Source organism: Sus scrofa, chromosome 12 (genome assembly GCF_000003025.6).
Source record: "Sus scrofa isolate TJ Tabasco breed Duroc chromosome 12, Sscrofa11.1, whole genome shotgun sequence".
NCBI lineage: Eukaryota > Metazoa > Chordata > Mammalia > Artiodactyla > Suidae > Sus > Sus scrofa.
This window is the reverse complement of record NC_010454.4, coordinates 19,025,768-19,041,949: the sequence shown is the minus strand read 5'-3', so window position 1 is coordinate 19,041,949 and position 16,182 is coordinate 19,025,768. Positions and strand designations below refer to the sequence as shown.

Below are 16,182 nucleotides of genomic sequence, written 5' to 3'. Positions count from 1 at the left end.
TCAAGAGCAGGGACTGGAGAGCGGCTAGAACCACAGGGGTGGGGGAATCTGAGCTGCTGTAGGGACGGCTCCCAGAGCAGGTGACCTTTGAGGTGGACTTTGAGGAATGAGTCAGAAGGGAGTTCCAAGCAGAGGGAATGGCAGGGAACCGTGACGGGGACGCTGCCTTACATGAGGCCAAGCTGGGGCATTGGAGTTGGAGGGAGAGCGCAGGGCTCAGGGGTTTGGAGCTGGGGAGTGAGCTGTTTCGGATCCTGCCTTTGGGGCAGTGGAGCCCAGGGGTTGTGGCCCGAGGAAGGAACACCGGGTAGGAGGCTGGGCTGCTCCAGGTTAAAGACCTTGAGTCGGTGCCTGCACGTGTGCCAATGGGAGCCTTGTGAGGGTACCAGGGAAAGGATGGGGTCGGGGACTCCTGAGCCGGGGCCCTGCAGGGCCAGGCAGTGGAGGAAGCGCAGTGGGCAGAGGCGCCCAGAGGGGTGTGGGCAGACCCACCCTGAGGGGCTGAGGGGCCTCCCGCCCTCCCCTCCACTGCTCGGCAGTAACACCAGCTAGTGCTGTTTCACGGCCTCATTCCTCCCCCTAGAGGCTTCTGGAAGCATAGCAACTTTCTCCAGAGAGTGAGTGGGTTTGTGACAGACGGTTCCTAAAGTTTAAAGGGAAAGCAGTGGGTCTTCCTCAGGCACCTAAACCCTCTTTAGGAGCTCGGGGGTGGGGTGGGGGGACCAAAACAAGATGCACTGAAGGCAGTTTTGGGGGCTGGGCTGTCCTGCTTAGAAGGTGGGGAGAGGCTCTCACTGAGGTGCACCATCTATGAAGTCAGGCCCACTGGGGTCCTAGCCTGGCTCCCGGTCCACAAGCTGTGACCTCGAGCCAGTGAGTTCACCTTGCCTGCCCATCTCAGAGGAGCCAAACTGATGATTAGCCTGATCGTATAATTTCTTGTCAAAACCAAGTTTGCTGTTTACGTGGGTGAGCCAGGAAGCAGGGTCACCTGAGTAAACATGGATATGAAAGTGATTTAAGGCGTTCCCATTAGCTCAACAGAAATGAATCTGACTAGGATCCATGAGGACGCAGGTTCGATCCCTGGCCTCGCTCAGTGGGTTAAGGATCTGGTGTTGCCATGAGCTGTGGTATAGGTCGCAGACACGGCTTGGATCCCACACTGCTGTGGCTGTGGCATAGGCCAGTGGCTACAGCTCCGATTTGACTCCTAGCCTGGGAACCTCCATATGCCGAGGGTGCGGTCCTAAAGAGACAGGAAAGAAAAAGTGATTTAAATATTGTAAAATCTTGTGCCTATAGGTGCAGAGTTATTCCTGCTACTGCAGGTGTCTGAACCCTGACGTGACCTGCCCTTATTTCCTGGACTGGGGTCCTCCCTCCAGCCAGCATCAGAGAGGTCTGGGGATTCTGACACTCCCCCCCTGTCCTGTCCATTCCCTGCTTGACTGTTTCACTCACCTCGGACGGGACCTTGCCACCCCAAGATGCTCACTCCAGAGACGCGGGAGGATGCAGGCCTGGGGCTCAGCCGAGGGCTGGCTCCCCATTCGGAGGGTATCCGCAGGGGCTGGCCCTCTCCCCGGGCTGGGGGTTGGCCCAACACCTTCTCCACAAAAAGATGATGACTCTGGGCAAACCATGTTTATCAGAGCTGCGAAGGGCCTATTTATAGCCTCAGCTGCTTCTCTCTGGGTCACGGGTGAGGGGGCAGGGTGGCCTCTCAGAGCGAGGGTGGCAGTCGCACCCGAGGGAGGCTGGCTCTGCTGGGCGGCGGCTGCCCAGACCCCCGGATCGCGGCCCATGGCGGAGGAGACCTTCCCCTTCACCTCCTCCACCCTGCGCTCTCTCCGCCTGCAGCGGGAGTGGCTGGAATGGGAGGACCGGCGGCGGGCGGCAGCCCAGCGGTGCCGGAGCCAAAGGTGCCCCTCGAGTTCGCGGGCCCGACTCACCAGGCCGCGCCGCTCCTGCCGGGACCCGGCTGTGCACAATGCCCTGTTCTCCGGCGACCTGCAGCAGATCCAAGCCCTGTTCCAGGACGAAGACGCTGCCAACATGATTGTGGAGACTGTGAGCAACCAGCTGGCCTGGTCAGCTGAACAGGGTAGGGAGCACCAGGTGGGGGCCGAAGAGCAGGGAGAGGGAGGAGGGGGGAGGGGAGAGCGCCTGGGTCCATCGCCTCCCTCCTGACCTGAGACTAGACAGTCCCTTCCCACGGCCCATTCTGCCCCCACCCCCCAAAACAGAGAGGAGGCACACTGAGTGGTTTGTGTGTCTTTTCAGAATTAACATCATGTTAACATATTACATGAATTTCATAGGCACACAGTTATATTCTTTTTTTTTTTTTTTTTTTTTTGTCTTTTTGCCCTCTGTAGGGCCGCTCCCACGGCATATGGAGGCTCCCAGGCTAGGGGTCTAATCGGAGCTGTAGCCACCAGCCAACACCAGAGCCACAGCAATGCAGGATCCGAGCTGTGTCTGCAGCCTACACCACAGCTCACAGCAACGCCGGATCCCCAAACCGCTGAGCAAGGCCAGGGATCGAACCTGAAACCCATGGTTCCCAGTCGGATTCGTCAACCACTGAGCCACGGCAGGAACTCCCACAGTTATATTCTAATGCAGTTTTTTCCTCTGAATATATAGCCGTAAATATAGAGCCATACATGAGTATTTTTTCTTTTGGAGAAGGAAATTATACTCCAGATGCTATTTATAGCCTAATATTTTTTTCATGTAACATCTTTCTATGTCAATTACCATAAATCCACATAATTTTTTTTTTCTTTTTAGGGCTGCACCCGTGGCATATGAAGGTTCCCAGGCTAGGAGCTGAATCAGAGCTATACCTGCTAGCCTACACCACAGCCACAGCAACGTGGGATTCAAACCACGTCTGTGACCTACACCAACAGCTCACAGAAGTGCCACTGATGGAGGCCAGGGATGGAACCCAAGTCCTCCTGGATTCATTTCCACTGTGCCACAATGGGAACTCCCTTTTAAAGGGCAATTGACTGTTTTTGTCTATGACACACATACTGTGTTTTGTTACAGATTGACAAACTGTAACAGTTTACACTCCCAACTGGGGGCCTAAAGGAGCCACTTTCCACAGGTACAGAGAGCACAGAGTTGTGCTCAGCCCGGTGTGCAGAGGGAGGGCCAGTGTCATTTGTACATACAGCCTGCCCCGCCCGCTGTCTCACATACGTTACCCCCACACTACCTGCTCTCTCCAGGGTTCTGGGTGCTGACCCCCAAGGCCAAGCACACGGCACCCCTTACCATCACTGCGGCCCGAGGCTACACCGACTGCGCCCGCTACCTGATCCGGCAGGGAGCCGAGCTGGACGCTCGAGTCGGGGGCCGCACAGCCTTGCACGAGGCCTGTGCCCGGGCCCAGTCCGACTGTGTGCAGTTGCTGCTGACCTTCGGCGCCAAGGTCAACGTGTTGTCCGAGGAGGGCACGACCCCCTTGCACCTGTGCACAGCCCCGGAGTCCTTGCAGTAGGTGCCCAGGGGCTGAGATGGTTTGGGGAGGTGGGGGGCTGTTGTCTTGTGTGTCTCCAGCTCACATGCCAGGAAAAGGGTAGCACCGCACATACACCAGCCCTCACAACAGCCTGGGGCCCATTCTCTGGACGATAAAACGGAGGCTCAGCGTAGTTTCCTGACGTGCCCAAGGTCACATCAGGAAAGCTGTGTTCCTACTGTAGTCCCCTATTCCCTGGGGATGGACTTTTCGGTTTGTTCGTTTTTGGCTGCGCATGTGGTATATGGAAGTTCCCAGGTCAGGGGTCAAAACCTCACCACCATTGTGACTGGAGCCACAGCAATGACAACGCCAGATCCTTAACCCACTGAGCCACAAAGGAACTCCTCCCTGGGGACTTTCTGTAGCCACATTCCTAGCTGTTTTGAGGTGGGCATCAAGAATGATCTAGGAGTTCCCTTCATGGCTCAGTGGTTAACGAATCTGACTGGGAACCATGAGGTTGCGGATTCGATCCCTGGCCTCGCTCAGTGGGTTAAGGATCTGGTGTTGCCGTGATCTGGTGCTGCTGTGGTGTAGGTCACAGACGTGGCTCGGATCCTGCGTTGCTGTGGCTGTGGTGTAGGCCTGCGGCTGTAGCTCCGATTCCACCCCTAGCCTGGGAACGGTCATAGGTAGTTTGTGGCTGGCTGGCTGCTGCTCAACACTTGGCCACTGAGTAAAGCGCCTACCGCACATGCGCACTGAAGGGAGCTGGAACTCTGGCCCTTTGGGGAAGGACGCTTGGTCAGCAGGGTTTCGTGGGGGATCAGGGATCTGCTCCTGACTTTCCAGTGGCTACCGTTCTGGCTTTTAAAATTACTGTTAGTTTAGTGTCATCATTAACTTAGCTTGCAGCACGTTTGATTTACCCCATGATGCTTAATGATGCATATTTACCTCAACAGTGTTCTGACCTATATTTTGTCCAGGAACTAGAAGACTGTGAAACCTGTGCTCCCTAAAATCTGGTGTTTATTGTTTGGTTTTGTTTGTTTTCTCCAGGGGAAGGTGGAGTAAGCGAGACCCAAGTGCCTTCCTTTGCTGGAGTGGGTGTGGCTGGCCAGGAAGGGTGGTCTCCGTGTCTGGAGTCAAGAAGAAAACACTAATTAGAACTTCTACTTCTTTTTCCTTGGGGGTCATAAGCCTTAATTCTGTGCTTCATAGTGTACACAGAGGGTTTTCAAAACTTTTCGTGCTATCACAATGTTAGGAGAATTGACAGAGCAATGGAAATCAACTACAATAAAATTCTTTTTTTTTCTTTTAGGGCCACACCTGTGGCATATGGAGGTTCCCAGGCTAGGGGTTGAATCAGCCACAGTAACGTGAGATCCGAGCCATGTCTGCAACAGCTCACTGCAACACTGGATCCTTAACCCACTGAGCAAGGCCAGGGATCGAACTTGCATCCTCATGGTTACTAATCAGATTTGTTTCCCTTGCACCACAGCAGGAACTCTGAGGCGTGAGTATTAATCCCCACGCAGCCACTAACTTGCTGTGTGTCTTTTGCGGCATAGCAAACTTTCTGAGCCAAAGTTTTTCGTCTGAAACCTGAAATGCTCTTGGTGACTTTAATGAGCCTTCCAGCTCTGGTGTCTGTCATGGGGCTGCTGTGAGTCTGGCGGTGGGCATCGGGTTGGCCTGAGCCAAGGAGGGTGGGAAGAAGGGATCAGGGTGACAGCTGGCTGAAGGGTTCCCAGGCCAGGCCTGGTCCCTCAGGATTGGCCTGGGGTGGGGGGTCTCATACCTTGTTCCCAGGTGCGCCAAGATGCTGCTGGAGGCGGGAGCGACTGTGAACTTGGCCACACAGGATAGCGAGGTGACGCCTCTGCATGTAGCTGCCGCGCGTGGCCTGGAGGAGCACGTGGCCCTCTACCTGGAGCACGGCGCCAACGTGAACCTGCGCACCAGCCAGGGCGAGACGGCCCTGAACGCAGCGTGTGCGGGGGCCGAGGGCCCGAGCAGCAGCCGGCAGCACCAGGCTGCTGCGCGCCGGCTCCTGGAGGCTGGGGCCGATGCCCGGGCAGCTGGGCGCAAGCGCCACACGCCGCTGCATAATGCCTGTGCCAACGGCTGCGGGGGCCTGGCCGAGCTGCTGCTCCGCCACGGGGCCTCTGCTTCAGTCCCCAATGGGGCAGGCCACACACCCATGGACTGCGCCCTGCAGGCTGTCCAGGACGCCCCCAACTGGGAGCCCGAGGTCCTCTTTGCCGCGCTGCTGGACTACGGCGCCCAGCCCGTGCGCCCTGAGGTGCGCAGGGAGGGCCTGTGACAGGAGGCTCCGGTTGGGTGGGGGAGCCTGAGGCTGGAATTGCCCCGCAGGCCGCAGGGGAAGAGAGGCCAAGAGACTGGGAGCCCACCCTCTCTGCCAGAGGTCTGCCCCCACCTTGGGAAGGAAGAGTAAGAACCATGGGGGAGGGTGCCCAGGGAAAAAAAAGCCCCGGAGGTAACTGGCTGGGGCCAGGAGGTTGGCGCACCCTTGAAGGGGGGTAAACTGAGCCACAGAAAAGGATGAGAGACTCAGACCTTGGCTTCCCACATTTGGATGGAGTGGGGCTTTGGTCCACGATGGACTTGAGCCTGCCCTTGGTTGGAGAGTGCCCTGAACCCTCTTTTGTTTTCTAGTCTGAAAATCTCTTTGGATTTCTAGATGCTGAGACACTGTGCCAACTTCCCTCGGGCCCTGGAAGTCCTGCTTAATGCCTACCCTTGTGTCCCGTCCTGTGATACCTGGGTCGAGGCAGTGCTCCCAGAGCTGTGGCAGGTATGTCCACCCCACAGGCACAACTTCCTCCTGGGCTCTGGGGGAGAAAGAGAGGAAGGATGAGCCCCAGGCCCATCCCTCCAGATGGGCTTCCTAAAGGCAGAATCAGGAAGGACCTTGGGCGGGAGGAGGATGGGCAGAGTAAAACCCCTGGGTTACAGGTACCCCTGCCTGTGGGCAGCTCAGAACACACCTCTCTCTTACTCGCATCAGTATAGACATTTACCAGGCATCTCTGACTCAGTGGCACTGTGCTAGCATCTTTGGAATCGGGGTGGGTGTAGACATGGCTGAGCCCTGCCCTGCGGTGTGGTCGCAGCTCCCATGACCCCTACAGGGCCTTTGGTTCTGCATCTGAGTCCTTCGAGATGCACCAAATGCATGTTGCAAAATCCCAGAGCCCCACCTCTAGTCATCCCCAGATGCAAGGGCAGAGCCAGGGTGTTGGGCCATCTGACCCTGTTCCGCTCCCAACCTAGGAGCACGAAGCCTTCTACAGCTCGGCCCTGTGCCTGGTGAACCAGCCGCGGCGGCTGCAGCACCTGGCCCGGCTGGCTGTGCGTGCTCAGCTGGGCAGCCGCTGCCGACAGGCCGCCGCCCGCCTGCCCCTGCCCCCGCTCCTCAGAGACTACCTGCTGCTGCGTGTGGAGGGGCGTATCCAGTGAGCCCCGTGCCTAACTCTTCCCAGAGCTTGTCCTGCCCCCTCCATCAGCCATCCCCCCAACCCCGGAGGACCAGTCCCTGGCCTTCCTGTCCATGCCCCGAATGTCCTCCAGGGCCAGTTCGTTCCGTCCATCTTCCTGAGCCACCTGCCGACCTCCAGTCTGACCTGAACTCCAGCTCCTCTCTCCAGTGGGAAGGTCTGCAGACTCAGCCTTGGCCTGCATCCTCCTCCTCTGCCTAAGTGATGATGGCCCCTCCATCGACACAGGCCCCAGTCCGGGAGGAAGTGATCTTTGTTGCCCCCTCCCGTCTGCTACGCATGCACCTGTTTAGCCTTCTGAAGAGTGACAGACTCTGCCTCTAGCTGTACCGCCAATATCTGACCTGCCTTTGTCACCTCAAGGGAGGCCCAGACTGGTCTTGAAACCCATGCCCTCAAGGATGCTGGAACAATCTTTGGAAATCGCACAACTCTGATGGTGCCCTTCAGTGGCTCCACACTACCTTCAGGCTAAAGTCAAAACTCAACAGAGCAGGGAATTTCTTGGTGCCTCAGTGGGTTAAGGATCTGGCACTGTCATTGCCATGGCTCGAGTTCAATCCCTGGCCCAGGAACTTCTTCAGGGCATGCTCCCCGCCCAAAAAAATTGGGGAAAAAAAAAAAAACTTGACTGGAGTTCCTGTTGTGGCTCAGTGGGTTAAGAACCTGACTAGTATCCATGAGGATGCAGGTTCAATCCCTGGCCTCACTAAGTGGGTTAAGGATCCAGCGTTACCTCGAGCTGTGCCGTAGCTCACAGACGCAGCTCGGATCCCGCGTTGCTGTGGCTCTGGCATAGGCTGGTGGCTACAGCTCCGATTCAGCCCCTAGCCTGGGAACTTCTATATGCCCCAGGTGAGGCTCTAAAAAGAAAAAAAGAAAAAAAAAAAACTCGACAAAGCTTCTAGCCCCTGCCTCTGCCAAGCTCTCTGGCCTCCTGATCCCCCTTGTCCTTTCTAAGGCTCTGGTAACCCAGATTTAGCAAACTAGTTACGAGTTGCCAGATATGACCTGCTCCCCTTTGCTTCCAGGCATCTGCATGTGCTGTTCCCTCTGCTTGGCTCACCGTTCCCACATTTTTTCTTTGCGCTGGTTGAAGCTGATTTGAGCCTCAGGATTCAGGCCAATAGCCCTATCTCTGCAGAGCCTTTTTTTTTTTTTTTTTTTTTTTTTTAACAACCGCAGCGCGGGGTTGGCATTATACTTCCTTGGTATTATACTTATTCAATCAGGAACCTGTGTCTGCCTCAACTACCACCCCACCCCCCGCGATGCATGCTGTTTTAAACAGTGGTCAGTGACCACTCAAAAGGGTCTGGGACAGAAGGACCGGCCACCCGCTGCCCCCCCCACTTCCTCCTTTGTCTCCAGAGTCAAAAGTACCATCATTCATCTTTCAGAGGAAGCTTTTTGAGCCGAGCCAGTTTTTATGAACACAAATAAATGATTTGTGCACAGAACCAAAGCGTGGATGTTGTCAGCTTGAAATGTGGCTGAGATGCCTGTCACTCCGTGTTTCTTTCCCCCGCTTTGTCCTATCCCGTGGTTCCCAAGTTTTCTGCACTGAGCAATTGTTACTCTTGTGATAGGAAAAAGGGCATCAGAACAGGGAGTTCCTGCTGTAGCACAACAGTCTGGGCAGCATCTCTGGAGCGCCGAGGTGGTGGTTTGATCCCTGGCCTGGCACAGTGGGTCAGGGATCCAGTGTTGCTGCAGGTGCAGCATAGGTCGCAACTGCAGCTCTGATCTGATCCTTGGCCCGAGAACTCCATATGCCCTGGGCTGGCCCAAAAAGAAAAAGAAAAAAAGGAAGTTGCCCATCATGGCGCTTCAGTGACGAACTCAACTAGTATCCATGAGGATGTGGGTTTACCCCTGGCCTTGCTCAGTGGGTTAAGGATCCAGCATTGCTGTGAACTGCAGACACAGTTCAGATCTGGTGGCTGTGGCTGTGGCACAGGTCAGCAGCTGCAGCTCCAATTTGACCCCTAGCCTGGGAACTTCCACATGCCGCAGGTGCAGCCCTAAAAAACAAATAAGGAACAACAAGGGAATCCTCCCGAGACCCTGAGCTTGTACCCAGCGTAGGAGGAAACAGAGAGGGTGGCTCCCAGCAACCTGCTCTCCTGTCCTTTTGCTGAGGGACCCCGGGCTCTCCAATGTCATTACTATTTGGAGTCACATGGTAGAGATGGGACAGGAGTCCTGGTCAGCCTCCTGCAGCTGTTGCCCAGTCTCGCCTCCTCTGCTGAGAAGTTTATCTGCAGATATCTCCTTTCACCAACAGGAATTCAGTCTTTATCCTTGTGATGCAGAGCGGCAGCCTCTCCTTTCTGAATAAAATTCAATTTCACAGATCCAAAAGGCCCCAGAGAAGAGAGAGAAATCCTCTCTGGTCCTGGGGCCAAACTGGGAGCCTCACTCTCAGGGGAGGATACCCAGCTGTCCCCTGCTTTACAGCAGGCAGACCCCAGTGAGCACAGCCTTTTCTGTCATATTTACAATGCTAAGATATCTGCTTAAAAAAGAAAACAGAAGATGGGGAGTTCCCGTTGTGGCTCAGCAGAAATGAATCTGACTAGTATCCATGAGGATGCGGGTTTGATCCCTGGCCTTGCTCAGTGGATTAAGGATCCAGCGTTGCCATGAGTTGTGCTGTAGGTCCAAGACTGGGCTTGGATCCCAAGTGGCTGGGGCTCTGGCGTAGGCCCGCAGCTGCAGCTCCGATTCAACCTCTAGCCTGGGAACTTCCATGTGCTGCAGGTGTGCCCCTAAAAAGCAAAATAAAAAATAAAAAATAAAATAAAAAAGATGCATGTGATTTGTGCATAAGTTTGGAGCAGGAGAAGATTTTTTGGGGTAAAGCATTCTAGAAAAGACACTGCAGTGCCAGGATGCAGGTTTTATTCCCCTGACTGGCACAGTGGATTAAAGGATCCGGCACTGCTGAAGCTGTGGCATAGGTTGCAACTGCAGCTTGGATCTGATCCCTGGCCCAAGAACGTCATATGTTGGCCAAAAAAAAAAAAAAAAAAAAAAAGAGAGAGAGAGAGAGAGAGAAAGAGACTCATAGATCTGGACACAGAAAATATTTATTTATTTATTTTATTTTGCTTTTTAGGGCTGCACCTGTGGCATATAGAAGTTCCCAGACTAGGGGTCGAATAGGAGCTACAGCTGTCGGCCTATGCCACAGCCACAGCAACGCCAGATCCGAGCCTCATATGCGACCTACACCACAGCTCACGGCAATGCCAGATCCTTAACCCACTGATTGAGGCCAGGGATCGAACCCGCATCCTCATGGATACTAGTCAGGTCCGTTACCACTGAGCCACAACGGGAACTCCGACATCTGTTTATTTTATTGCTGACTTGGAGCTGGTACAGTATCTTGCAGAGAGTGGACATTCATATATCTCTCAAAGCAATGAACAGTCATGCTCACCCTCACCAGTAATTAGGGAAACGCAAATTGAAACAACAATAAGATGGCATTCCCTTGTGGTGTAGTGGATTAAGGACCTAGTGTTGTCACTGCATCAGCTCGGGTCACTGCTGTGGCTACAGGTTTGATCCTTGGCCTGGGAGCATCCACATGCCCCAGGTGCAGCCTAACAATAACAATATTATAATAACAATAATGTAATAATATATAGCATAAGACATAGATTATGTTTTATATAGGAATATATAATAATATAATAATAACAATAATATTATATATAGTAGCTATTATTCATCTACTAGATTGGGGGAAATTTTATTTTTTTATGTAATTTTTTTTCTTGTCTTTTGTATTTTTAGGGCCACAGCATATGGAAGTTCCCAGTCTAGGGGTCTAATTGGAGCTGTGGCTGCCAGACTACACCACAGCTCACGGCAATGCCGGATCCTTAACCCACTGAGCGAGGCCAGGGATCAAACCTGCAATCTCATGGTTCCTTGTCGGATTCGTTTCCGCTGCGCCACCACGGGAACTCCCTATTTTATTTTTTAAAATTTAATTTCTGTTCGTGCCCACAGCACACGGAAGTTCCCGGATCAGGGATCAAACCTGCACCACAGCAGCTACTTGAGCTGATGCAGTGACAATGCCAGATCCTTAACCTGCTGTACCACAAGAGAATTCTAGGGGAATCTTTACAACTGATGACAAGCAGTGCCCATGGAGACATGAAGAGATAAGTCTTTGCTTATCTTGTGGGTGGGAAAAGAACTTGCCCCTGATGATCGATCAAGCAGTGCCATTAAACATTGCTCTCCAGTTACACACAGAAACATTCATCATAGGTGTTCCCATCACGGCTCTGTGGAAACGAATCTGACTAGCATCCATGTGGATGCAGGTTCGATCCCTGGCCTTGCTCAGTGGGTTAAGGATCTGGCATGGCCTTGAGCTGTGGTGTAGGTTGCAGATGCGGCTCGGATTCTGAGTTGCTGTGGCTGTGGCGTAGGCTAGCAGCTACAGCTCCAATTCGATCTCTAGCCCGGGAACCTCCATGTGCCATGGGTGCAGCCCTAAAAATACAAAAAAAAAAAAAAGAAAGAAAGAAAGAAAGAAAAGAAATATTCATGCCAGCATTGCCTGCAACAACTCAACATGTGGGACATGGTACAAATGCATACTGTGGAATACAATTCAGCCCTTACAAAGGGTAGTACCCCAGCAGGAGAGAACCGGGGAGGGAATTGAAGCGACTAGCATGCATGTGGCCTTGGAAAGATTACCAAGACTGTTACCAAGGTCGGAGCACACCATGTACAGCGAACAACCAAACCCCGTGACTGGAGAGGAATAGAAAAAGGCCTGGAAGGCAGGTGCCCAAGAACTCCCCTCCGGGGAGGAGAGAGAGACTGTGCCAGTGGGGCTTTTGATGGTTTGCATTTGAATTGTTTACAAAGGAGTGCACCCATGGATCCTTGTGAAGTTTGCTACAAAATTGAAGGGAAGAAAAGGCCAAAGGCCCAACGATTAATTTACAAAGTGGTTGAGGGAACATGGCAGATGCGCACACTCACTAGTATCACAATGAATGCAAGTTAAAGGAGCAGATACCCTTTTGCCTGGCAAATGGGCAAACATGAAACAATATTTGGTGGTTAGGGAAGGAGCACTTTTTGACTTTTTACAAAACAGATTTACTATAAACATATTTAGGGGAGTTCCCGTCGTGGCTCAGTAATGAATCTGACTAGGAAGCATGAGGTTGCAGGTTGGATCCGTGGCCTTGCTCAGTGGTTTAAGGATCTGGCGTTGCCGTGAGCTGTGGTGTAGGTCACAGACGCGGCTTGGATCTGGCGTTGCTGTGGCTCTGGCACAGGCCAGGGACTACAGCTCAAATTGGACCCCTAGCCTGGAAACTCCCATATGCCATAGGTGTGCCCTAAAAAGCAAAAAAAAGAAAAGAACCCAACTGGTATCCGTGAGGATGCAGGTTTGATCCCTGTGGGTATGGCCCTAAGAAGAAAAATTGCACATGAAAGTATAAAAATACTTAAGTTTCATAGTTGAGGAAAAATAAACAGGTAAGGAATTAAGATCCATTAAAATACTCCGTAGGAGTTCCCTGGTGGCTTAGTGGGTTAAGGATTCGGTGTTGTCACTGCTGTGGCTTGGGTTCAATCCTAGCTCCAGAACTTCCACATGCTATGGATATGGCAAAAAATAAATAAATAAAATACTCTGTTAATTTTAAATATATATTATATGTAAGAGACCAGCTTTGGGCAGTGATATAATCCCAGCTGCAGGCTTCTTTCTTTCCTTTCTTTTCCTCTTCAATTTCTCCACCTTCAAAAACCTAACCCTCACCAACTATAATGGAAAAAATTAAAATCATTAAAAAAAAACAAAACGGGAATTCCCGTTGTGGCGCAGAGGAAACAATCCGACTAGGAACCATGAGGTTGCGGGTTTGATCCCTCCCTGGGTTAAGTAAGGATTCAGTGTCATTGTGAGCTGTAGGCCGAAGACGCGGCTCGGACCTGGCGTTGCTGTGGCTCTGGCGTAGGCCAGCAGCAGCAGCTCTGATTAGACCCCTAGCCTGAGAACCTTCATATGCCGAGGATACAGCCCTAAAAAGACAACAAGACAAAAAAAATCCCCACAAAACCTTACCCTAGGAGTTCCCTTTGTGGCTCAATGGGTTAAGAACCTGACATAGTGTTCATGAGGATGTAGGTTTGATCCCTGGCCTCACTCAGTGGGTCGGGGATCCGGTGTTGCCGTGAGCTGTGGTGTAGATCAAAACGTGGCTCAGATCCCGTGTTGCTGCGGCTGTGGTGTAGGCAGGCAGCGGCAGCTCCTATATGACCTGTAGCCTGGGAACTTCCACATGCCACGAGTGTGGCCCTAAAAAGAGCCAAAAAAAAGACTTCACCTCTGGCCTGCAGATGAGAGAACTCTCTCAAATTCTCTATCTCTTCCCCCAACTTCTCTGAATGCATCTATCATTCATTTCATACATTTTTACCAAGACCTACTGCGTGCAGGTACTGGATAGACTTTGGGGATACTGTAATAAAAACAAACAGTTCTGCCTTCAAAAAACTTGATAAGAGAGAAAAATGAAAAATAACACGTAGTGTAGTAAATGCTACAGCAGAAGTCAGTCCATGCAGCCTCAGGGACAAAGAGTGTGTGTCCCCAACCCCAAATGGCCAGATCAGACTCCTGGGGCCGTGGGCAAGCCAAATTTCCTGTATCCCCCGCAGGGCAAGCCCACTAACTGGCTTAGCCTTCTGTGGCTCCAGACGCCACTGCTCTGTCATTTCTTCCCTTCTTGGATTGCATTTATCTTCATGTCTCTCCTTCCTCTATGCTTTTTTTTCTTTTTCTTTTTTTCTTTTTTTTTTTTTTTTTTTTTTGCTGCTTCCTGAGGCATGCGGAAATTCCTGGGCCAGGGATCCCAGCAGGGACTATGCCAGATCCTTAACCACTAGGCCACTAGAGAATGTGTCCTGTACTCTTTGCTCTTGACTTACTGGTATCTTCAGGATTCTCACATCTCTTAAAACCTCCCCCACCTACTCCCTGTTCCTCTCGAGGCTCTACCTTGTTTTTTTTGTTTTTTTTTTTTTTGTCTTTTGTTGTTGTTGTTGTTGTTGTTGTTGCCATTTCTTGGGCCGCTCCCGCGGCATATGGAGGTTCCCAGGCTAGGGGTCCAATCAGAGCTGTAGCCGCCGGCCTATGCCAGAGCCACAGCAACGGGGGATCGGAGCCGCGTCTGCGACCTACACCACAGCTCACGGCAACGCCGGATCGTTAACCCACTGAGCAAGGGCAGGGACCGAACCCGCGACCTCATGGTTCCTAGTCGGATTCGTTAACCACTGCGCCACGACGGGAACTCTTTTTTTTTTTTTTTTTTTTTTTTGTCTTTTGTCTTTTTGTTGTTGTTGTTGTTGTTGTTGTTGCTATCTACCTTGTTTTGAGGGGAGAGAACATTAAGGAGAACTCCTCCCACTGCTGATGGGAATGAAAGCAGGCACCATCTTCTAGACGATACAGTGACACCGTGTTATCAAAAATCTTGGGAGTTCCTGTTGTGGCACAGGGGGTTATGAACCCAACTAGTATCTGTGAGGATGCGGGTTCCATCCCTAGCCTCGCTCAGCGGGTTAAGGATCTGGCGTTGCCGTGGCTGTGGCGTAGGCTGGTGGCTAGAGCTGACCCAAGCCTAGGAATATCCATATGCCCCTAAAAAAGCAGCCGGAAAAGAAAATCTTAAAAATGGGAACGTCCTTTGACCTAGCAATTCCAGTTCAAGGAATTCATCCTGGGGAAAAAATCATGCATATAAATAACTGTCACCAAAGATGTTTACCAAGGAGTTCCCGTCGTAGTGCAGTGGTTAACGAATCCGACTGGGAACCATGAGGTTGCAGGTTCGATCCCTGCCCTTGCTCAGTGGGTTAAGGATCCAGCGTTGCCGTGAGCTATGGCGTGGGTTGCAGATGTGATTCGAATCCCGCGTTGCTGGCAGCTACAGCTCTGATTTGACCCCTAGCCTGGGAATCTCCGTATACCGCGGGAGTGGCCCAAGAAATGGCAAAAAGACAAAAAAAAAAAAAAAAGATGTTTACCAAATGGTTTGGGAGTTCTGCTGTGGTGCAGCGGGTTAAGGTAGCTGCTATGGCATGGGTTCGATCCTTGGCCCAGAAACCTTTTCATGCCATGGGCGCAGCCAAAAAAAGCCTCCCCAAAACAAAAAGGGATGTGTGTACATGTATAACTAAATCACTCTGTTGTACAGCAGGAATGATCACAACATTGTACATCAACTATACTTCAACAAGAGAGTTCCTGCTGTGGTGCAGTGGAAACGAATCCAACTAGTTTCCTTGAGGACTCGGGTCCGATCCCTGGCCTCGTTCAGTGGGTAAAGGATCTGGCATTTCCATAAGCTGTGGTGTAGGTTGCAGACTGGGCTCGGATCCCGAGTTGCTGGAGCTGTGGTGTAGGTCGCAGATGAGGCTTGGATCCAGCGTTGTTTTGGCTGTGGCATAGGCTGGCAGCTACAGGTCTGATTCTACCCCTAGCCTGGGAACCTCCATATGCCACAAACAAAAAAAAGAGCTACTTGATAGGTCTTAATGAGATAATGTATGTGAAGTGCCAAGCACAGTGCCTGGCACATAATAAACTCTCAAAAGCATTACTAATGGTTCAACTCAGAGCTTTTTTTTTTTTTTTTGGTCTTTTTAGGGCCGCATCTTCATCATATGGAGGTTCCCAGGCTAGGGGTGGAATTGGAGCTGTTGCTGCCAGCCTACACCGCAGCCACAGCAACTTGGGATCCAGGCATCGTATGCAACATTTACCACAGCTCATGGCAACGCTGGATCCTTAACCCACTGAGCAAGGCCAGGGATCATGAATACTATCAGATTCGTTTCTGCTGAGCCATGGTGGGAAGTCCAACTCAGTGCTCAAATATTCATTGAGAGCCCCTGAAACTGCTCTTCTCTCTGTTTGGAAATTTGCTTGGTAAATCTGTACTCATTCTTGAAAATTTTCTTTAACTGAGCCTGATGCCCTGCTCTCTCTCGTGTTCATCAAAATAAAAATACCAAACTTGGAGTTCCTACTGTATTGCAATGGGATTGGCAGTGTCTCTGCAGCACTGGGACACAGGTTTGATCCCCAGCCTGGCACAGTGGGTT

General features: G+C 52.0%; 1 protein-coding gene across 1 annotated transcript; it reads left to right on the top strand.

The window, feature by feature from the left end:
• On the top strand, positions 1,469-8,479 carry ASB16 (ankyrin repeat and SOCS box containing 16). Its single transcript, XM_021066898.1, has 5 exons — positions 1,469-2,107; positions 3,249-3,516; positions 5,306-5,798; positions 6,198-6,311; positions 6,791-8,479. The coding sequence occupies exons 1-5, from the start codon at positions 1,516-1,518 to the stop codon at positions 6,974-6,976; spliced, it is 1,653 nt and encodes a 550-aa protein (XP_020922557.1). The 5' UTR covers positions 1,469-1,515; the 3' UTR covers positions 6,977-8,479.